Genomic DNA, 24,763 nt, shown 5'->3' with positions numbered 1-24,763 from the left:
TAGTCGGTTGATTAAATAATTATTTTTAACAAAAATCCAAACCACCGAAAAAGGAGGCACCGGCTTTCAAATAAATAAAATGGGATCAGCAGATTGAAAGTTATGAGTAACTCTAAGAAAATACTCCTTTCTTTGAAGTTGGTTGAAAGGGTACGATATTATATTTTTATTTAGTTTTGTATTACACAGAATCAAACACAAATTGCCTATGTTTACAAAAATAGCTTTTTTATTTTCTTTATATAATAATATGATATACAAAAATATTAATGTAGTTAAAAATACATTTAAAAAATATTGGAGTTCTACTCTACTCTAGAATTATATTTTTTTTTCCAATAACTGACAGACGGCAGAGTGTTTGTTTGTGTGCACACCATGGTTTTTTTTTTGTAGAAAATTTGAAAGGAATTTTGGGCTTTTTTTTAAGCAGAATTATGTTCCTTTAGTCTGAACACAGGTAAAACTGGGTCGGTATAGTTAGTATATAAAAACATTTACGACATAGCATGACGTTTAACAACTTTCGTTGTTGATGGTACAGATGGGATGAGAGAGGAAAACACTCAAAGAGGTAACCGTGAATTTCCCTGTGCTCACTAGAATAATAATTTTTAATTAATCACCTTATAGGGTTTTCCCTACTAAACCGGTGAGGTTGTTTAGATATAGTATATAAAACATTTAATAGCATTTAAATGAGATTTCACGATAAAAGGCTCAAATTTCTCCTCAGGACTCGATATTATATGATCTCTTTTATATTTTTTTTATAATTTTTAGTTTGATAGCATTGCACTGCTGGTGAAAACGCGCGTTACAGGTAGTATCGTCATATTATTAGTAAAATTGAGCGTCTAGTTATTAAAAAAAAATAAAAATATTACAATAGATAATGCAATATGTTATGGAGGTTATGTGTTTTAATATAAATGTACTCATTTACAAAGAATGTGGTATTATGCAACATTTGTCAACCGATGTGGTCAACCCGAGTCATCTGGTTTTTTGATAAACCGAGGCTGAATCAACCCGATTAAAGGAAAGCTTTCAAAACACCTTGACTATGGGAAAGAAAGATGAGAAATATTAAGAAATCTTAAATAACTTCATACCCGCTTTACAAGAAATAGAATCTTAAAGGTCTTATTACACAACCAACAGCGTATTTCAAAAACACTTTCTTGTGTTTGGTACATTGGGAAATTAAAGACTTTTTAACGGATTTAAAACGCGATTTATTCTAGTATTCTTTTTTGAGAAAAATACACGGAGTCCATTGTCTCGTCTGGGATAAACAGTATGATAAAGCATATAACAAAGAGTATAAAACAAAGTCGCTTTCTCTGTCCCTATGTCCCTATGTATGCTTAAATCTTTTAAACTAAGCAACGGATTTCGATGGGGTTTTTTTTAATAGATACACTTATTTAAGAAGGATTATATGTATAATAACAACTATTAAACTACTCCAAATTTAACGCGTGCGAAGCCGCGGGCAAAAGCTGGTAATGAATAAGTCGCGTTTTAAACCCGTTTAATTTCATTAATTTTCGAAAACATATAAACAATTGTTTTATCTACAAATAAGCAAATGATGCAACGAATATAGAATAAATATCTCTTTGAATAGAAACACTGTATTGACGTTTGTTATACAGCTTTGCTCGAAGTTTCGCTCGAACTTGCTACACGTGTAGTCAGAAATTTGAAATAGTTATAATAGGTCATATAAATTATAATTATAACGCATTAAAGGAGTAATAACTCATTACTTCATCACTACTTACAGAAGTCAATACAATGTAAATAACTAGGCTTCCCGGCTTCGTCCGTGGTACATTTATAGCATGTTTAATTTTTCTGTGAAAACATTACAAACATACACAAGTCCTCCCTCTTTTTAACCTTAGTATATATAATAGGTACAATATATGCAATGATTGTAATATAAAAGTATTAAAAGTCCAAACTATCCTACATTTTTATAAATTTTTTAACAAAAATTTAAACACCTACAAATTTTCAACACTAGAATCAAATCAAATGGGATGTCAATATTGAAATAAAACAGGATCATCTAAATCCAAAAATATACAGTCAAATTGAAAACATTCATTTCCGAAGTCGGTCATGTTTGAAATAGACCTAAATAAATAAAAATATTATCTTACGCGGCTAGTTGGTACCTGCGTAAGAACACTTTATTAATGTCTGTTTGAAAACTTCGCTTCCTTGCGATAGAGAGTTATGAATTAGGAGAGACACGTGTATTCTAAGGTCAATTTTATGTATGTTCGTATTACTAGGGCAGCTACTTATACTTTGAGTATTTTTTTAATTTATTTGTCCTTTCTCCCATTTTACCTAGAAATGTAACTCAAAACGTTTATATATGAAATTTTAAATGGGGCTTAACGAAAAATTTTGAAATTATAGTTAATTTTATTTGCTTTTGTTAAAGACAATCTTTCGTTATACTAAAATAGCTGTTAGCTGCAGGCTGCGTAATGTTATTTTTATTAGCAGTGGTTACCTATAATTATGATTGCAATAAGTCTTTGTTTGTAATTTCATAAAACTTTCCATCCATGTTACCCGTGTCATGTGTCTGTCTGTCATGTTAGTGATCCTTAATGTAATAAATAAACAAATTAATAAATCTCGCTGTAAAGTGTTCGAAACGTCAATTTAATTAATTCAATAATATAATGAATAAATCGCGTTTAAAACCCGTTAAAAAGTCTTTAATTTCTAAATGTATAATTCTTGCCCACGCTCGCTGTAAAGTGTTGGAAGCGTCGGGTTAATAATATAATGAATAAATCGCGTCTAAATCCATTAAAAAGTCTTAAATTTTTAAATGTATAATACTCGCGTAAAATCAAGCACATGAAAATATTAATAAACGCAGTAATTATGTGGCTGCGTGGGAAATAGTTACAGCCTGGGCTCCTTGCGGGAGAACCTCGTGAAAACTAATAACAAATTTATCCTTTGTCGCCCAATAACAACCTTAAACCATTTCTACTGCTTTATTCTTAAAAACACAATCATAAAATTGACCATAACAATCGTATAGATTAGCTTTCTATTATGCACTTTAAACAAAGTTCATCATTCGAAAGTGCTTCTAGAAGAAGGATAATTGAATATATAAATGTTTGAGTTTTACGCTACAATTTCTTTATAAGCTTGTTTCGTTGAAAAATTAATATTGCTATAATTTAAGTATATCATTTGGTATTTATTATGTATTCTTTAATATGATTGGTTTAGATATATTTCATGATAATTGTCACAAAATCCGTGAATATTTAAAAACATGTCTGTAATGTATATAAATAATAATATTTAAAACTTGTTACAAATTGACATGTTGTGTTATCTTATAATTATCTGTCACATTTGTTTTATTTGTTAAATCTATGTATCCTATGTATAAGTTATGATGTAACAGGCGTTGGATGACCATATTAAATAAATAATATTGGTTCACTATCATGTAATGTTATGCATCTATCGAAATATCCAAAAGTATTGGACGATGTTTTTTGATGAAACTTATTAACAATATAATGCCTCATGAGACGATATTTGGTAAAGCTTGAGATCGAAACATTTCAATGCACATTTTCTAAAATTGGTAGTAAAAAACGGGTTTTCCTATAACCGCAAACCACTCAACATTTGAGAACGATGAATAACAACAACTACAATATAACTTCAGGGTACACATTGATTCATAAATTCCAATTCACTTTATCATTTGAGGTCCTTTACCTGACTCCTTTGTAATAAGCTTAGTGCTTTCTAGGTCATGTGGTTAATGGTGTCTGGGAGGGGCGATCTGATCCTGGTTAAAAATACGTATAATATAATTGATTACAAATTTATGTTACATTATACTATGCTTAAACGTCACTACAATCTATCCCGCCTTGTGATAAATTTTTTTCTATTATTTCAAAATTTCTCATTTATAAAGCATTTCAATGCTATAAAACTAAAATTTAAATCACTACAATAGAACAGTAAAAGAAGCGTCTCATTCTCACGGAAATTTCCTTCGCAAAGGTGAGCGAAGCCACGCGCGTAGGTCTAGCGCAGAGCTGTATTGATTTGGAATTTTCTTTTTATATCATAGCGGGCAGCTAAGCTGCTGGTGCGCCTGATGGTAGGCGATCACCACCACCCATGAACATTCGCTGAGGCAGTGCCTCTGCTAATGTGGTTGCGGATCAGAAAGGATTGGCGACTAGAAATAATGAACTGAATGGGATGAGTGAGGAATATATATCTACTAAACGATACCTTCCTTAGATTTGGTATGTGTCTCATATGCTTGGCTGTAATCGAAATTTATTCTAGAAGCTTTATAGTATAAGCTCATAAACTTTCTCCGTACAGCTACTTCCATTTCAATTAAAACGAGCGCTTGAAATAAAAGCAAATAATTGTAAGGCGTGCCGGTGCCTTATTGAAGTGAGCAACTGAAGATTTTTTTACGACTGGCCCCATAAATATCCAATAAAATCTATAATGAATGTTTTATGGGCAGGTGCCGTGTCCTCGATAAAACGGCGATTCTTTTTTGTTATTAGTAGATATAATGAATAAAAGGCAAGCTTTTGAGAGCAAGCAGAGCAATCCGTTTGTCGTGCTGTATCTCTCCTAATATTACAGGAAAGTTATTTTGTTTGTTTGCATTGAACAGGCCCTGAAACTCCGAAACTTCGAATTAAAAAGACGCGGGCAGAAAACTATGCAATAATAAATAAGTCTCAAAAGACTTCAATGAGAACGTAACTAAGAAAAAAAAAAACAATCGTTTTATAAAATTTTATAATTTTTCATAATGATAGATCGCTTCTCGCGAGCATAAATCTAGAAAGTTCTAAATCAGCTGACTGATCGTTATCTGAACAAACTTGTTTCGCAAATAAACGAATTTAAAATGCGGATCTTTTCAATATTTAACCATTTCACATTTTTAATACTGTCTCTAATTTTAACGTCAAGCAAGCATGCATCGCGTTATGTTGAATTTTTTAAACTATTAAAATAATTAAATACCGTCCTTCGCATATATAATTGAACTAAAAGTATTTCATTCGATTATTATTATAATGAATACTGTTAATTAAATAACGTGCTTGTTATAATGGTATTAAACTTTTTATAGATCGGACTTAATTTTTTATAATTGAGTGTAAAATTAATAGGTATAAATAGTTTCTATAGTGCTTATACATTGTGAGATTTTATCTAAGAAAAAGAAGTTGTTTTTGTTTTTTAAAAAATAACAAAATGCCTAGTCTATTACAAATGTGTTCTTATAGTAACATTATTGATAGTTTAAGGGTCGCTTTCTCCAATTTTAGACTTTAATCACATACACTATTATAAATTTAAACTGACAGACTACAAAGTATCGAGAACTTGTAAAACCGGCCATTATAGTCCTAGATAAAGATCAGTAAAAAAACATTTTAGATTAGAAGCATGTTCAAGACGTATAAACACGTGTAAGGTAATATTAATTTATAATCTAGGTTTCCAGTCGACCCACGTTGTCAAAGGAAATTCCCATAGAAATGATATAATTCAGCCCGGTAAAAACGAGAAAATATCGGTCTCTTTCCTCCCAACTTCACAACAAAGTTTTCTTCAATTTCGTGTAATGTGTACTGTTAAATCTATTTGAATTTAGCTTGCTGGTCGACTACTAAGTCTTGAGATAAACGCTCGCGATTTAATGGTTGATATGAAATAAGAACTTATAAATATACACATAAAAACATTAATATGATAATGTTTTATTTTTGGACTTCATCTTGCAAAATAAAGACTCAGATGAGCAATTTCATTTACACATCTCTTATCTCACCATAACAATGTTTTGAAGAGTAAGGTACTGAAAAACCAGTCTCAGAGATAGAATTTGTTTGACTCTTTTGAATGGAATATTATATGGAACATTATACGGCAGTTTTCTAGATTTTTTAGAGCCTTAGGACTATTTTTCGCCCACCTCATTGCCCGCGTAGTGAAGGAGAAATGAGATGTTTCACCGCAGTAAAAAGAAGCCTATGCTACTTTCTAGCATCCTATCTTCCGCCACAAAAATATGGTATAAAATACCTATTGCGTCTTGAAAGAAACATATACATACATAATTTTGAATTTATAATATTAGTGAGGAAGATATCTAACGAAAATGGGAAAATCATTTAAATATTTTTTATATAATTCACGTACCGATGTTTGAAGTATACATTTAAAATATTATCTAAGATTAAAAAAAATATTATTACACGCGTGATAGTGATTCCATAATTAAAACCTGTATCATCACTACATAGTATAAAACAAAGTTACTTTTTTTCCCCCTATGTCCTTATGTCCCTATGTATGCTTAAATCTTTAAGCTATGCAGCGAATTTGATGGGGATTTTTTTAATACAGTGATTCAAGAGAAAGGTTTATATGTATAATAACATCTATTAACTGCACCGAATTTAACGCGTGCGAAGCCACGGGCAAAAACGAGCACATTATATAACTGTGTTTTCAGTGTTATTATTCTAAATAACACGCTTCCACTTAATAAAAACAGTTATACAGGTTAAAATATTTAAAGTGATATCAATTGAAATGGCATGGTACCGAGTAAAGCCGGGCTAAATAGCTAAACTAATAATGTCAGAACGTGTTTACTTCAAATGCATGAATAATGGATTGAGAGCTCTCTAGAAAATTCTATTACCTAGCAGATTAGTATAATATAAGAGAGCCATTTATATTGTAAATAGATTTGTCATAAAATATCTTCAGTACGTGAGGAGTTTGACGTATTTTTTACTAGTTTACCGCCCGCGACTTCGCCCGCATTTTTTGTGTCAAAGCCGGCAATTAAGTTGGTGGTTCGCCTGATGGTATGCGCTACCACCGTCCATGAATATTTGGAGAGGCATAAGGTCAATTGCAGATAAGACCTCTACGAAATCTAAGAGATTAAGAAAGGAATGACCAGAGGAATTAAGGAAAGGGTAAACCCTTCTTAGTCCTTTCCTTAATTAGCACAATACACCGTACGAAACACAATAGCATGCTATTATTTCACGCCAGATTTCTGGGGGGGTACTGCCCCGGTGCGAGCTTGCCCAATTCGTGCCGAAGCGTGCGCGACTACCCCATACATATTATTATTCACGGTACTTGTGAGTAGTGTTGCCATGCCCTGTTCATTAGTTCTACGTATCCAGTGGTACACGGCTAACGACATAGTACGAAACCCATTTGCGTAGGAGTGCCTATAATTACGTCCATTACCGAATATTAGAAAAATTCCATTATGGAAGTTAGAAAGTCATTAAACTACGGCGAACGTACTGGATATTGACGTGAGTGTAGGGACCGCGATAAATATATTGTCAAATTAATAAGAAAATGTAGAAAAATTACAAAGAAAAGGCGTAAATCCTTACAAAGCACTATGTAATAAAATCATGTCTTGCAACACAGTTCTCGTGTTAATCTATATTTTTATGTTTATGACATAAAAACAAATGTAAATACAGGTAATACGTATTATATTGTATTATTAAGATTATTAAGTGCGGATAGGCTAGACAATGACATAGACTGCTTTTGGTGAAACATCTCAATCCCGAAGGTGAAGCAAATACTATTAAAAATTTTCTTTATGTTTGTACATAAAGAAAATTTTCTTCATATCTGGAGCATATGAACTGCTCAGGTATTATCACAGACTATCGGTCCGCCCCGGCTTCGCCCGTGGTACATATATAGCCTTCCTCAATAAATGGGCTATCTAATACTGAAACAATTTTTCAAATCGGACCAGTAATTCCTGAGGTTAGTACATTCAAACAAACAAACTGCTCAGCTTTATAATATTAGTATGGATAGACTACAGTTTCAACCACTAAAAGTAGTTTCTCAGTAATAAATAATCTACCAAGATGACAAAAACTTTTGACGCCTGACGTTGATGGATTGCGTTTAAATTGATTAAGAAAAAAGCGTATAGCTTTTAAATCGTATTAAAACATCGTTAGAATATAGTACTCTACAGCAACTTATATTGATTTTAAAGATATAGAAGCTGAAAGGAATTTTAAATACCCCTATCAAACAAAATAAGATTCTAAAGAAATGTGTGTCCTATAATTATAATTAACATATGGGATTGTATACATAATAAATAGATGCGTTTATTATTTGTGTAGATTAAGTGGAGTTGTTAGTAATCTTTCGTTGCCTTAATATACCGAAGGTACGCCAGTTCAGTGTTAAATATCACTATAAAAGTAATTAGAAAATTCTCATGTGTGATCATCAGTTCCTTCCAATAATTATTCTCAATAGTGAACATATAATAAATATATCAGAACTGATGAACTGATTTGAACAATACTCGTGCTAATGAAATAATATGAATTTCACAAGATGAATCAATAAATAAGATCATTACATTATATTGAGAGTTGGAACTGTCGAGGACACGATTTTAATACGGAAATTAATTTGCACTAGGAAACGTTTTTAATTAAAAGAGAAAGAAATGAAAATAAAACGTCGCATATCGCAACATTACAATATCCCGTGCGTTTACAAGAAAGCTTCAAGATTAGCTGGTAAGCGTAAATCCGCACGTACCAAGATTAATTACTCGTCCACTATAGCACTTTGTTTGCGTTTGATTCAATTGAAAGTTATTGCCCGATTGAATTACACGGCTGGTGACTTGGAAAATAACGGCCTTGATCTCACAGATACTAAACGTACAATTAGATAAATCTTCTGTTTTAATGATAAGGAAATATAAATGAACACTATATAAATTAATTAAGAGGGGCTATGATTGTCAATAGTGAGAAAGAATACTTCAAAAATAAAAATTTCTATGTGTGGATTGGTGTTTTGAATGATTTGTTCTTTACAGTAAAGTGTGTCGTAGACCCCCTACGATGGGGTTAGGGGGACTGAGAGAGATATATTTCTCAATTAAATATATTTGAATTGAGAACTTCTTTTTAGAACTTTTTAGAACGTTGGTTCTAAAAAAGAAGAAAAAATAATACTCTTAAGGTATAAAAATGAACTAACATAAAGTAGGTACGACTTTAATAATATAGCGATTAAAATTATTGTAACAAAAACTTAAACATTCAAAATGTCAGAACTAGACCAAATTTAAGCAGGACCGCAAGGAAAGTACCACATTTCAATTAAAAAAAACATAAAAAATCGGTTCATCCAGCAAAAATTTATGAGATAAAAAACAATGTAATTGATAATAACTTCTTCCTTCTTTTGAAGACCGTTGATTACAAGAACGAAGTTTGAAATTCCATTTTCAAACGCCTCCTTGCTCAACTCCATTACCATAAGATCTCTTTCTGATTCCCAACAGAGACTTAATGAATGTCTTAACCTCAATAGAATATGACAAGGCAATAGAAAATCAAAAAAAACAAGTTTAAAATGAGTCCGTCCCATGTCCCATTAGGGTAACTTGACTTTATTGTATTTCATTACTCCATCCAAGATATGAATTCAGGGATACCAACATTGGAAGCAAAACTTTTTCAAAAAATAAGTTTAAAATGAGTCCGTCCCATGTCCCATTAGGGTAACTTGTTTTTATTGTATGTCATTACTCCATCCAAAATATGAATTCAGGGATACCAACATTGCTTCCAGCAAACCTTTTTCGAAAATTATGAGTAAAACCTATTTGGCACGTCTTCGCGTCTCTAGAGGCATTGCCATATATAATAATTTGTTTCTATTGTGACTTCATAAAATCATTTAAGATTCTTTAAATGTACTTTCACATACGCTAACTGACCTTAAAGCAGATAATTCTCGCAAAAAGACACTTCCGTTGATAGATTTCGCCCGATTCTTGAACACAAGGTTTGGTAGTTCTCCCATCTGATCCAAAGCACTATCCGTCGCTGCAAAGCGCTGGGTTAAGTTCGATCTGTATACAAAACACTACATTATTTTTGTAATGTAGCAATTTTTGCTACAGCACGAATTGAGACAGCTGGCAACGGAGGGAGTGTCACACATTTATAGAAGACTAGCTGCGCCCCGCGGTTTCACCCGCGTAAGTCCGTATCCCATAGGAATATCGAGATAAAAAGTTGCCTATATGTTAATCCAGTTGTCCAGCTATCTACGTACCAAATGTCATTGCAATCGGTTGAGAAGTTTTTGCCTGAAAGAGCAACAAACACACACACATCTTTACAAACTTTCGCATTTATAATATTAGTAGGATAGGATAGGCGTGAAATAGAAGCATCCAAGTGGCACTATGTTACGTATGTTATTCACCCTTTTCTCCGTTTTAAATTTTCACAATTTTTTCAGGTATTTATGTATTGATTGAATGAAGCTCCCTAAATAAAGATATCGAGTGATGTATACAAAAATTACTGGTAATTTAACAACTGGTGGCAAGCTTATAGAAATACTAGCTGCACCCGGCAAACGCTGTTCTGCCTTACTCTTATCGTTTAGTGGTATGAAAAATAGATGTTAGCCGATTCTCAGACCTACCCAATATGCTTACCAAATTTCAGAGGAATCGGTCAAGCCGTTTCGGAGGAGTATAGAGACTAATATTGTGACACGAGAATTTTATATATAAGATGTCATCAGTGTCGCTTATGTATAATAGTGGACTATTTTGATAAAAGGTATATTAATTGAATTAGTTAAGGCGGTTTACTCATGAGTATACCATGGGCGAGGTCACAGTTTTAATTTCAAACTATGAGAAAAATTGCTATTGAACGATAAGACATTTTCGATAACTTTACCTATGTTTAGTCCCAATTGTTTATTCTATCTAGAACACTAAAGCACGAATAAATAAATAAACGACAGCATACTCCACACATTTTCGTTATATATTTACTAAATTTGATCTAAATTCACAGAAGCGTAACCAATTATATTATTTTCACAGTGTCTGGTTTACGAGAGGATTTAATAGCAAATTGAAATAAAATGTTGCGTAATTGAAAGTATTCCTTCACTTATGCTCTTGATAAAGTAAACATAATATTTCCATCAAAGTTACTCTGATTTTATTTGTAATTAGAACACTTGATCTGTTGTTCCATTAATAAACCTCAATAGGATTACCCTGAGAGTAGATTAAAACTTATACTTTATTTGGTGGGAATCAGGTAATTTCAAATTTGTTATGCCAAGTTATAAATCGATTTAGACGGGTTAGTAAACATAATTGTAACTTAATTTCTACTTAGAGAACACAAAACAATTATTTTAATTGCATTAACGTATTTATTTGCGCAGCATCCGTATAAAAAGAAAACTACGTTTATACAGAATATAATCTATCTTTATGTATATTATATCCGATCAGATGTTTTTGCGTGAAGAGTATCCACACACACACACATATCACATCCGTACATACGAACATTCTTACAAACTTTCGCGCGTGTTATATTAGTAGTATGTATATTGTATTTATATTACTAGAGTTCGATGGAGAAAACATCTGATGAAACGTTGTAGTTTCTATAAAATTGCGACATCTCTTATTGAGTTGGACACCGAATTAAGTGTTAAATCATACCTTAGGGTACTCCCGTTGGTGAAGATGAAGAAAGCCACCTCAGATCTCTCTTGCTGCAGCCTTGTCACCAATTTACCAAGCTCTGTTGCTCTGCTAACCTATCAACAAGAGATTATAATATACTAGCTGCGCCCCGCGGTTTCACCCGCGTAAGTCCGTATCCCGTAGGAATATCGGGATAATAAGTTACTTATATGTTATTACATTTGTCTAGCTGTCTACGTACCAAATTTCATTGCAATCGGTTCAGTACTTTTTGCGTGAAAGAGTAAAAAACGCACACAAATCCTTATAAAATTTCGCATTTATAATATTAGTAGGATTATTAAAAGTGTACATTAAAACCAAGATATGGAATAAGAAATGGATACGTAATTATATTATTTGGTTAATGTCAAATTGTGTTATGACTATTCAAAAGTGCTTCATTAAGTAAATGTTTGAGTTTGAGTTTTGTTTGACTAATTGTTTCACATGAAGCTAACTTGAAATACCTATAAATTCTATAAATATAATGAATATAGTTTAATGAACATAGTAAGTAGTTAGTGTAATAACATAATTAGTAGTTAGTGTGTTTGTAAGTGTAACCCAATAGTTTTACATTTACAAACACACTTTAATGTCATAACAAATATAATTCTCTTGGATATTATATAGAGTAGTCGTAGGTAATATATTCCTATGTCCCTATGTATGCTTCAATCTTTAAAACTACGCAACGGATTTTGATGTTTTTTTTAAGATAGAGTGATTCAAGAGGAAGGTGTATATGTATAATAACATCTATTAAACTACTCTGAATTAACGCGTGCGAAGCCGCGGGAAAAAGCTAGTAAGATATATAAAGACCACAAAACAAACTAAGTTTACTCAAGTACATAAATGTATGCTATTCAAATTTAAAGTGCCGTGGAGTACGAATAATAAAATTGCCGTGATTGATCTAAGTTACACAAGACCCTGCAGGGTTACTTAACACTTCTTTCGCTTACCCCGCGTAATGTTTCAAGTCAAATATATAACTTCCTCCTTTTGAAAACGGTTGAAAACGTATCATCAAAATTGGTTCACCCTGTTGTAAGTTCTGTGGTATATAAAAATACAATCAAATCATCCAATCTATGACTGTACCAACCGTCGCTTAACCTCGATTTTTAAACCTAACCTAACCTTGTGATAACCACAACGTGCAACGCCAATATCATCTCCAAAAATTTCATCTGTCTAACTGTCTATGAGATACAGCCTGGAGACCGACGGACGGATACGGACAGACAGCGAAGTCTTGTAAAAGACTCCCGTTTTAACCTTTGGGAATGGAGCTTTAAAAGATTTCATGAATGTAAAATGGTATTCGTAAATCTAATTAATGAAACACCAACGATTTATTTATCGCATATTCGGGTAAAAAATTAGCGGTGTGGTCATTTACACTGTAATGAAATTCATTTAAAGCGAATCAAGTATTTTCTGTTAATTCTACAAATTGCTTTTTGGTTTATATCTCAAAATTGATTAAATTTAGTATTTTCTTGTGTTTGGTTTCACGCGAGTATTATACATTTAGAAATTAAAAACTTTTCAACGGATTTTAAACGCGATTTATTCATTATATTATTAACCCGACGTTTCGAACACTTTGCACTTTGTCTCCCCGTGACCACGCTCGCTGCAAAGTGTTCGAAACGTCGGGTTAATAATATAATGAATAAATCGCGTTTAAAATCCGTTGAAAAGTTTTTGATTAAATTTCTCAAATTTTATTAAATAAAAAGGAGTTGTCATTAATATAAAGGACAATCTTCTAGTACATGTACTATAATAGACTATACCATACGCCTATACGTATAAATAGCCTGCAGGAACTTTTGAAACTAGTTTTAGTTTCTGAGGTTTGCGCGATCAAATAAACCAACTTTTCAGATTCACATTTTCAGTACATAAGTAGGATATAGAAGATATAAATATAGAAGTATATAGAAGTATACAGAACATAAATAGGAAGCCTTTCCAATCAACAGGCGCTACAAGAAAATTGTGTTGTCCGAAGTAATACATTTTTCATGAATTTCTCTGAGTAGACACGGTTTTGCTGAACAGGGCAAATTAACTTCAGAGAAGATAATATTATTCAAACCGATTTCAAAAATTGCCTCACCATTAGAAAGCTGAATCTTCACTAAGTTATTCAGGCTATAATATAATAATTTAATTTGAAAATCTCGCGATAAAGTGTGTATGTAATTTAAAATGAAATTCAGAATCTCAGTAACAGCACCAACATAACTGAGCCCATTTACCTGGCGACAGTTGGATATAAGGAAATTTATTTTATAGCACTTAAAATATAAATGGGTTATTTTACGCCAGTACATAATTTTTCAAAATGATAATCTTATACTGACGCAAATTTTACACATTCAGTTATAGGCAGTTAATGTATGTTTTTTTTTATATTTTCGTAATATTTTTATTTTCCATTGACTTTCCTACAATGAATATACAAATAATTAGTTTCCTTTGTCATCTTGCGCCCGCGTAGTCAAAAGAAAAAAATGGTCCCAAAGAAAATAAAGTACCCATTCGTGTAGTATTTCCGGGATAAATACTATTCTACTTAGTATTTTCTTGTGTTTGGTTTCACGCGAGTATTATACATTTAGAAATTAAAAACTTTTCAACGGATTTTAAACGCGATTTATTCATTATATTATTAACCCGACGTTTCGAACACTTTACAGCGAGCGTGTCTCCCCGTGACCACGCTCGCTGTAAAGTGCTTTTAATTTCTAAACTATTCTACTTTCTCGGTCTTAGACTATCTCCGTACAAAATTTCATTCAAATCAGATCCGTGGCTTAAGTGTAAAAAGAGGCAGAGTTACTTTTGATTTATAATGTTAGTAGGAAGAACTTCTTAGGAACTTAGGAATCTAACCAGATTCTTTATAAAAAAGTATTAATAAAAATCACAACAGAGGCATTATGTAACAGTATTATATTATCTGTGGTTTAACAAAATAAAAAAAACTCATCCTTGCCTATTTGAAATGTTTTATTTGAAGAGTGGTGAACTTCTGCGGAAAGAGAGACATATTTTTAAAAGAGGAAAGGATGAATATGGACATCATTGCACCTACACTACACTTATTTAATACTAGCGGTCCGCTCCGGCTTTTAATGGGCTATCAAACACTGAAACGATTTTTCAAAACAAACCAGTAGTTCCTGAGATTAGCGCGTTCAAACAAACAAACAAACTCTTCAGCTTTATAATATTATAAGTATAGATTATTAATCGATGTTCAGAATAAGCGGTTCTGAGTTGGCCTGAACTTTTTGTGTGTAGTGAATGTTGTGATTATGTATGTAGTTATTTATGAACCTTTGGCGCCAAATCGCCATCGTTATGGTATGGGATACATTTTGGGGGAGTGAGAGTATATAGGAAAAAGGATATATCCTCTTTGCTGTATGATCCAGTTATTTATATGCTAAAAGTCCGTTTATTTGTGGACTTCATTTGAATAAAATACATCATTTAATGGTTAATATAATATTCGTTATTCTTCTTAATTAGCTATTCTATGTGTAAACGATTTTTTTATTTTGTTTCCCAAGTTGTGTTATGTTGTATTTCTTTAATAAGATTTATGTTTTTTTTATTATTTTATAGAATGTCGGCTGAGGTACCTTGTAATGGTAAAAAAACATATTGATCGTTGAATAAATAAATTTACTAATTGCTATTTGAACACACAGAAAATTATTTTTATCTTGAACCTTGTAGTCAATTACCAAAATAATTGAGAGAATAAATTATTGAGTTAATTGGCTAATTTTTTAAGGGGATAATATGCCGCCATCATAATATGAGGCCATGTTACCTGAACTTGAAGTTTGTCATTTGACAGGGTAGCCATATTAATTAATTTTTTTAATGGGATGAGGGTAAAGGTATAGTCGTGTTACCAGTTTCTGGGAAATAAAAAGCTCATAGCAATATATATTATGAAATAAAACACATTACAACGCTTCATTTTTATTGGTGCTTTGACAGATTTTGGTAAAGCATTTTAAATCATCCCACATAGCATTCAATGTGTGGTATTTTACTATTTCCTAATAAAACTGCATTTTTCTTTAAACGTCTTCGAGCACAAATTTATGAAAATGTCACAATATGACGTAATAACATAACCTATCGCATAGCATTGTGAGTCAAAATCACATTAATTGTCCAATAGTAAAAATTGCTGACTTCTCTATATACAGAACATAAAAATCCAATGAAGAATAAATAAACATATTTAGGGGCGTCACAATTTTAATTGCAAATATTTAAATATATAGGGTGTCCCACCGATAGTGTACTATGCCCAAAGTCTAATAGTTTTATTACGCTAATAACGTACAAAATACTGATAATCCTCGAAGCATTTTCTTTTCTTATTAAATGAATTATATCGTATACTTCTTTGGTATAAACTATAACTATAAACTCTGCCGTAAGCAGCGCAGTCACAGCGCAGTGACGTTGGCCATACAGACAATTAAAGTCCGTTTTAATCCACAGATCCATTACAAATATGGCGATTGAAGATTTTTTTATTGAATTAAAAGGTCAGAAGTATTTGAAATGATATAAAGACTTATTAGGCTTAAAACATAACGTTCGTACCGATAATTTCGATATTTTTTACCATATTTTGAATACGTAAAATAACTTAATGTTTAACTATGATAATTTTTAGTCGCTTTGCGGTATAAGCAAATAATAATTAATTATATTATTGATATTATACTACAACCATCTGAAGTTGAGTAATAAAATGTTAAGATTTTGAATGACACAAACAATTTAGGCTTGTTGGCAACATTATTAAGGAATGTTCTATTTTCGTTGGTTTTCAAAATTACTCTAATACGACTAGAGACAATTTAAGCATTTTAAGTCATTAAATCTATAGAAAAATAAATAAATAGCAGTCTCTGTGTGGTTGTTAGTCTATGTCATGTCAGAGCGTACAACGAAAGCTGACATCGAATAATTACATTTTGCGAGTGGAAAAATTATCTTCATACCAATGTTGGAATTTGAATATTTCAAATTACAAAAATAATCACATTTTTGGGTAGTTATTGCTTTCACAATTTGACACCTATGCTATAAACTAACATTTCTGTTAGGTTTGGAATTGATTGGACTAAAATTGATTTGAAATTTGTATTGAAATGAAAGTCGGTTGTTTTTTTAGTGCCGTACTCTGATAGTGAAACGAGAACCTGGTACTAAGACTTTGCTGTCTTTCTGTCTGTATGTATATCGAGCTGTATCTCATGAACGGTGACGTTGACGGATGAAATCATAGACAAAAAAAAATTTGTTCATTAAGTATGATTGCCATCATAGATATAACTATGGTTACCATAGTGCGGTACGATATATGCATTCGTGAGAGTTTTTTGTATCATAAAATACCTATTTTAATATACTATTTACAAGCTGCGCCCCGCGGTTTCACCCGAGTAAGTCCGTATCCCGTATAGGATTAGTAGGATTATTTATATATATTATTTATATCCTACTAATATTATAAATGCGAAAGTTTATAAGGATGTGTGTGCGTTTGTTGCTCTTTCACGCAATAATACTGAACCGATTGCAATGAAATTTGGTACGTAGACAACTGGAAAACTGGAATAACATATAAGCAACTTTTTATCCAAATATTCCTACAGGATACGGACTTACGCGGGTGAAACCGCAGGGCGCAGCTAGTAGAACATATAAAAGAGGTTAGAGGGAAAATACTTCGATGTATATCATCGTCTTCGCTGTTTTTCTTTAAGTCTCTCACTACGAACCCACTACGCGCGTTCGATTGCTGAATACAAGATTATGCCTATGCGTTGCAAGCAATGTATTTTGCATTTAATACCTTAAGGCATTACGTACATTTCACTCCTTTTTATGTAGTGGACTTTTAGGCATAATAAAACACGAATTAGCTCGTCCAGTCCCCTATATAAAGAAGCGTTGAGCGGATTTGAGCCAAGTCTATTTGAATAAGTTTTTAGTCGACCGGATTGTTAACGGATGAATTTCAATAAAACGGAATACGAGTAAAATTTGTATCGTTTGAAAGAAATTATTATAACTACTATTGTAGGTGACATAATTGAATTGATTGTGTTATAAAATTGATAAAAATAAGTTGCTTTTTTATTTTATACTACCCTTGCTTTTTTTTAATATAATAAAATTCGTTGTTTACTTTGACAACAGAATATAACTCCCATACGCGCCCACAACGCCAATGATAGTCTGAGTTAGTTTTCGTAGAAACATAGTGTCTTCTTGAAGGCCCTTTGATTATAAACATTTGAAAATATCCCATAATTGGTTACAGATATACCAACAGGCAAGGCGGTAACAGTGGTATTGTGGTCTACAATGTATTGCATGTTACATTGCTTTTGAATTTCAGTTCTATAATCATAACTTTCTTAAAAAAAGGCCATCAGCCCTGGGCGGAATATACCTTTCAATATTAAGAAATGGTACCAAATGACAACAATTTTCTACCAATCGCAAAAATAACCTTGGGGCCTTCGAAAAAAGAGCATATACGTATAAGGCCGACAAAGCACCTGTAACACCAGCAGGAGTACAAGTGGTGACCACTTAGCATCTGGTGGTTCCCCTGCTCCTTTTTCTTGCTCTGCCATTAAAACAGTTGAAAAACCACGGAGTTTGAGTAACAACAACAAAAAAAAGACAAATTTTATATGAAATTTAGTTGAATTGAGAACCTCCTTCGTTTTTGCGATCGTTGGTAGAAAATCATAACTTCAATAATCAAACAGTGACTTGCTTCTAGAATACTCATAATCCATCCATTTTCCTTCCTTTGCTTAACAATTCTTTTTAAGAAATGAAAGCAATGATTGTTTCGTTGATGATATAGAATCTTCACTAACCTGTTCCTCCACATCAGCAACCTCTAGCCCATTAGTCAGGCTGCTGTTCAGTGATAAAGTGGTCTGGATGATCAGCGCCAGGATCGGTATGAAGGGTAGCAGCAGCAGCCGCCACAGCTGGCAGCGGCGGCTTTGGCACCAGCGACGGAATCGCGGGCGACAGCCGAGAGAGTCCTCGCTCTTGAGAACGGGGGACTCTGAAATAGTGGGCTGATATTATTCTTCTGTTTTTTATGAGAGTTTTCGTTAGTAATGGGAATATCGAGGAGAATTTGAATAAAATTAGCTGAAGCTGTTCTTCTATTATGTTGAGAATATGCGTTACTGATTGAGACTTTTTAATGAATATTTCATTTCATTTCATTTCAAAAATTTGATCAAGAGGCGGAATTCGATCCCACGTCAATTCGCCAAACCGTGGCGCCTAGACTCTCGACCACCTGTGATCTCACCTCAAATTTCTTCTACTCTTTCTGTTCTACGGGACACCCCATAAACACAAAACCCGTTATAATTGTCTTTAATTTTTAAATCTGTTTGTGTATTATTTTCTCCAACAATATTTGCTATGTATGATGTGTAATTCAGAAATTTGAATAAACGCTTTGAATTCTTAAAATCGCGTGGGTGTGTTGATGTGTTACTCCGACAATAGAGATAATAAAATAGTGATAAAATTCACACCAGCCAGCATCCAAATGTCGGCGTGCACAAAGAATTTACTGAGCTTAGCAAATGAAAACACTTTTGTGCAAAAAGAGAATTGCAAATTAAATTTTTTTTAAACGGACTAAGACAATAAGTACCAGATATGCGACGGGTGCATTTATTTACTGTGTATAACTTTCCATAGAAGTAGCATTTCTCTTCTTTCATAGTTATATAGTTTATACCCAAAGTAGAAAGAGGTTTGATGATGGTAAAGGCATTATTGGAAGATTTTAAATAATTTTTTATTTAATCCTACTTTCTACTAATATTATAAATGCGAAAGTTTGTGAGGATGTGTGTGTGTGTGTTTGTTGCTCTTTCATGCAAAAACAACTGAACTGATTGCAATTAAATTTGGTACGTAGACAGCTGGACAACTGGAATAACATATAGGCAACCTTTTAACCCGATATTCCTACGGGATACGGACTTACGTGAGTGAAACCGCGGGGCGCAGCTAGTTATTTATATGTAACAGCAGACTACTTGTACTGATGATTCGCCTGATGGCAAGCGATCACCACCGCCCGTGACCATTTGAGGATTAGAGATAAGGGATTATAACTATTTTAACTGTTCATATTTAGGTTTCTGTTTCAGTCTACGATTCCATTACTAAACTACTTTCTCGTACTGTCTTGGGTTAATGAAAAAACAAACTCAAATGTAAACTGTCCGCTAAATTAAGCATTCCCAGTGGAGTGATGTTCGGAATAAATGAATTTCCGTTATCGCAGGGTAGTAGCGAAATAGACTGCACTATTTGAAAAACGACTCGAAATCGCTGGCTTCGCTGTGAAATATTTTACAATCGAGTGTATTTGAATATGTTTTACAAGCCGGTGATTATACTAATGTACTGGACACCCGCATAATATAATAGATAGAGGTCAAGCGCATGGTATGAAATTTAGATAAAATATTTCTATAACTGAAATTTATCTTTTGTCTTTTGTTATATGTTTTAACCTCAAATCCATCAAGTGACTTTTAATGTAAACTAGTATGACAGAGAGGAAAATTTTAACATTGTTTATTTTTGTATGTTTCCATATTTTGTATGCTTTTGGACCGTTTTCAAAAATTCTTTCATCATTAGGAAGCTACAACTTCACTGAGTGACATAGGCTGTATATATACCACGAGCGAAGCCCGGGCGAACAGCTAGTTATAATTAAGAATAAGTCAAAACCATTTTAACTTAACATAAAAATCTGTAACAGTAAAAATCGGAAATCGGTATCGGCCTGGTGATATTTAGGCTAGAGATATATGACAATTATTAAAATTTTATGTAAGAAATAAAGTACACACCACACATAGCCTATGTAAATCAGGAATTATATTGTTTTAAGTCATTAAAAAAATATATCAGTAATCCCTCCAGGATTCGTTCGAACAATAAAATTCCCTAGTTTTGCTTACAAACTTTTTATCTTAATCATATTAGTACAGAACATCAGAAGTGTAAGCTAGTATAAGAATCCACAACACAATATAGTAATATACCTAGTAAAATGGGTATCACATACTAATATAAAAACTTTAAAATGTTGCGCAAAAGGTGAGGTCACCTATCTTTAATGCATTTGTAACGTATATTAAACTTTTTGTAACAAATAATTAAAAAGAACGCGAAAACAGAAACCCTTCCACATTCCGTCTTCTTAAACCTACGTTAAGTACTAAATGCTTTTGAAATAATTTTGTACCTAACCACAAATAATATAACAATATTAATGCAATGAATAAAATGTAAGACGAAAGAAATAAAACAGATAGAAACAGAAAAATATGGAATTATTTAATGGCACGCCCAAATACGTTTTAATGTTCCTTTAAACATAAATATGTCTTTGTAATTAATGTGAATGTGAATGTGAAAGCATTAGAAAAATACATACAGACAAACATTCGTATTTATGGATATCGGTTAAGATGACACCATTTGGCGATGGTCATAGATAGAGCATAGAAGTAATTTTCAGTCTAATAATAAAGCTTAAAATGTAATTAACTGTTTAAAATAATTTAATATATAATAGACTATGTTTAGACATCTTGAGACAAGAGAATGTTCGAGCCATTCATTGTTTAATTTTGTTATTATTTTTCGTTTTTTTGTAACTGTTTTTTAGTTATGGTGAATGTTTTGATTGGCTGCGATAAATCTTTTGTATTATTATTAAAAATAAACAATTTTTGAGGAGGTTTTAGGCATTCAAATTTATAAAGAACTGACGTTTATTAGTAATCACTTTATTCAGGTACGTTAGGTATTATATACTCAATAGAAAATTCTTTCAACATCACGACAAGAGGATCTCGCATTATTTTTATATTATCCGTTCCAACAGCTTTGATCAATGTGAAAGGAAAACCGCCTAGACTTTTCATTAACCTTGTCAAAAGAGGCAAAATGTGATTTCTTGTGTCTTTTTTCTGATAATAACTTTATAGAGTTCAGTAAGGTTAATAAATTCAGTTAGTCAATAGGGATTTTGTTGTACATTCGACTGGGTTTGTTTATACACGAAGTTCGATGTTCCCTTGCTCTATTTCCATCGAGAAATAAGAGATTTAGAGACGGGGATTTGAAAAGATCAAGATATAATTTTCATATTAAAATTATATGTTTTAATACATCACCTTTCATAAATTCATACATTATCGATTAATGATCGTACTCATAACAAGAAAACCATTTTTAAAGTGAAAACTCCCTGACTTATTTTATATGGGCGGCCATGTTGGATTAAAAATTTGTCATAGTATACTACTATTAAAGCCATTTTATTTATTACCTATATGGCGACGAATAAATTTAAACGATTTTCGTCATACACATTTAAGAACAATCTTGACTATCTCGCCTTTCGAAAAATAAACACAATCAACATCGGTTCATCTGTTCAGGATAAAAAATGTCACAGACACAGTCACGTATAACTTATAACACGACAGGATTTTTGCGTCGCATGTGAAAATCATATGAACGAAACGACAAGTGCGGTTGTAAAACTTTTTAGTATCACGGCGTATGCTAGTTGAATTCTGTTTAAGTTCTGCTTTGGATGCTCTGATCAATATCGTGAGTTAATCTATTTATTATTAGATCTACACCATAGGATGGGAAATCAATTTTCCTTAATCAAGCTCGGAAGACAAATCACATGTTCTTGTTAAGTAATTAAGATAAGAAGAATAAATCCTACTAATATTATAAATGCGAAAGTTTGTCCTTACAACATGTTTTTATTAAAATCGTGACCTTGTAATAATTATGAAGGTCCGGTGAAAATGCGATAATTTCATGTATTTAGATTATTATCCTAATGGTGATCGTCAGGATTAAATAATTTTCTTACGTATTGTGTGTATAAGAGCAAGTGAGACAATATTTTAGTCGTAATTCTATAGTAAAAGCATGGATTTAAGGTTGTTTTTTAACTATATTTATTATTAATATAAAATGTCAATTTAGAATTATCATTCAAATTCTACATAAACTTGAGCTACATTACAGTTCATAAATATAAACTTATTTAAAAAGAAAAAATAATATCATCAGAATATCAATCAAGCAAACCTTCTCAAAATTTATCACCGTCATTTTATAATAAGAATCATAACACTTTTCTACAAAAATGGTCACTGACGTCCCGGGATGGACCTTTGATTCTTAAATGGAACACAATTATATTAACTTACTATGAAACACGTAAAAATCACGCCTATTGGTTGAAAACACGCAGAGTTAACGAATAACAAATATAAAAAATACAGTTGAATCCAAAATCCTCTCAAAAAGAGAGGTTCTCACTCTCTTAGTTTATGAGGTAACGTTGGCTTACAAATAACAAATCTTCAAACACAAACACAACACAAATCACACCGTTTCTATTAAATACGTATATAATAAAGTACTCACCCATTATATACCGTAAACACTCGATAAAAAACTTTTTCAGTTTTCTTCACGAAGGACGTACACCCTTGGCGAGGGTTGATACGCTACTAGCAAAAAATAGGGGCAGCTTATTGAGAATTGTTGTACACCGGTGTGATAACTCTGAAGTTCATTTAATTTGAGTTTAATTAATTTGTTTGTAAGTTTTGTTATTAAGAAATTCAGCAGTTTCGGAGTGAGGCCTTATAAGTCAAAGTTCTTATATTATTCTAATTAACTATTTGATTGTGCACGTTAAAGTTAACTCCAAGTAGTTATTTAAGAAATCGGTCAAGTGCGAGTCGGACTTGGACACTAAAGGCTCCGAACCAATGCATCAGATTTGTCACCCATCCAATTTATGACCGTACCAAGTGTTTCTTAATCTTAATTTGTTGTTATTTGTTGTTCAAGGAATACATCATCTTTAACATTATTAACCGTGCCATAGAGAGGTATGTATTAGTTATACAATACTCCAAGCATAAGTTATTTTAAAATTATTAACAATACAGTATTATGCCGCGCATTTTATATTTATTTCTCGAATGAACTCTTTTAAGGAGATTTTCTTGAAATCATCGGTTTTACGTATCATGTATGTGTATAAGTTTATTTCATATTTTTCTCGCTTGTAACCGCGTTGACTTAAGTATATATATGTTGACTTTCGTCGATATCGTAAGGATTATGACGTTAATTACAATATTCGTTAACACTTTTTACAAATACTGCCAAATTTCTATATTTTGTTACGACTCGGAAGTAAAGATGTCAATGACCCTTCCATTGAGCGGCGAGACGAAACACAGGGTTGTAGCTTGCTTGTAGATTCATATTGGTAGGCGCCAACAGCTTCTAGTGACAGGAGCGTTTAATCGTGCGAATAATTCAACATACAAAATTAGCAGTGTAACCACAGATACCATAATACTATATTGTATTATTAACAATGTACTTGGGAATGAACCACGTCAAGATTGGAAGTTGTAGATTAATTTGAATATTTTTTTCTGGTTATTGACATATAAGACTGGATTTTTTTTAAAGGTTGCTGAAAACTGAGCTGGTGGTTCGCCTGATGGTAAGCGATCACCACCGCCCATGAGCAGAGGTAGTGCCTTGCGAATGTGTTGCCCTCTTTTAAGGGGAAAGGATCGACGACTGGAAAGAAGGAATGGACTGGGAATTAAGTTCCGTGTCTCCTTATGAGGTATGAGATGATATACATCTGTTTTTAGATCGATTATATTTATGATCAAATAGGTGATTAGCCTTCTGTTTCATTTTTTTTGTCGAGACTTTTATTATCTTATCTTCTAGACACTTTTTATTCTCGTGTGCCCCTACTGGGAATCGAACCCAGGACTCCTCAGTTTTACACACGTGTTAACCACTGTACCAATAAGGCGATCAACCCTACACTAGATTTACAACCATAAAAATGGTTTAATTAGACTAGAAATT

General features: G+C 32.4%; 1 protein-coding gene across 1 annotated transcript in view; it reads right to left on the bottom strand.

The window, feature by feature from the left end:
• LOC119838624 (receptor-type guanylate cyclase gcy-1) overlaps positions 1-23,282 on the bottom strand; it is a 47,359-nt gene extending 24,077 nt beyond the window's left edge. Inside the window, exons 1-4 of the mRNA XM_038364643.1 lie at positions 23,279-23,282; positions 18,637-18,833; positions 11,651-11,748; positions 9,881-10,015 (exon numbers count right to left, since the gene is read on the bottom strand). Of these exons, the coding sequence (XP_038220571.1) occupies positions 9,881-10,015; positions 11,651-11,748; positions 18,637-18,833; positions 23,279-23,282 (434 nt within the window). The remainder of the gene's footprint in view (positions 1-9,880; positions 10,016-11,650; positions 11,749-18,636; positions 18,834-23,278) is intronic.
• Positions 23,283-24,763: the final 1,481 nt, after the last annotated feature.

Source organism: Zerene cesonia, unplaced genomic scaffold (assembly GCF_012273895.1).
Source record: "Zerene cesonia ecotype Mississippi unplaced genomic scaffold, Zerene_cesonia_1.1 Zces_u004, whole genome shotgun sequence".
Lineage (NCBI taxonomy): Eukaryota > Metazoa > Arthropoda > Insecta > Lepidoptera > Pieridae > Zerene > Zerene cesonia.
This window is presented reverse-complemented; position numbering and strand designations above follow the sequence as displayed.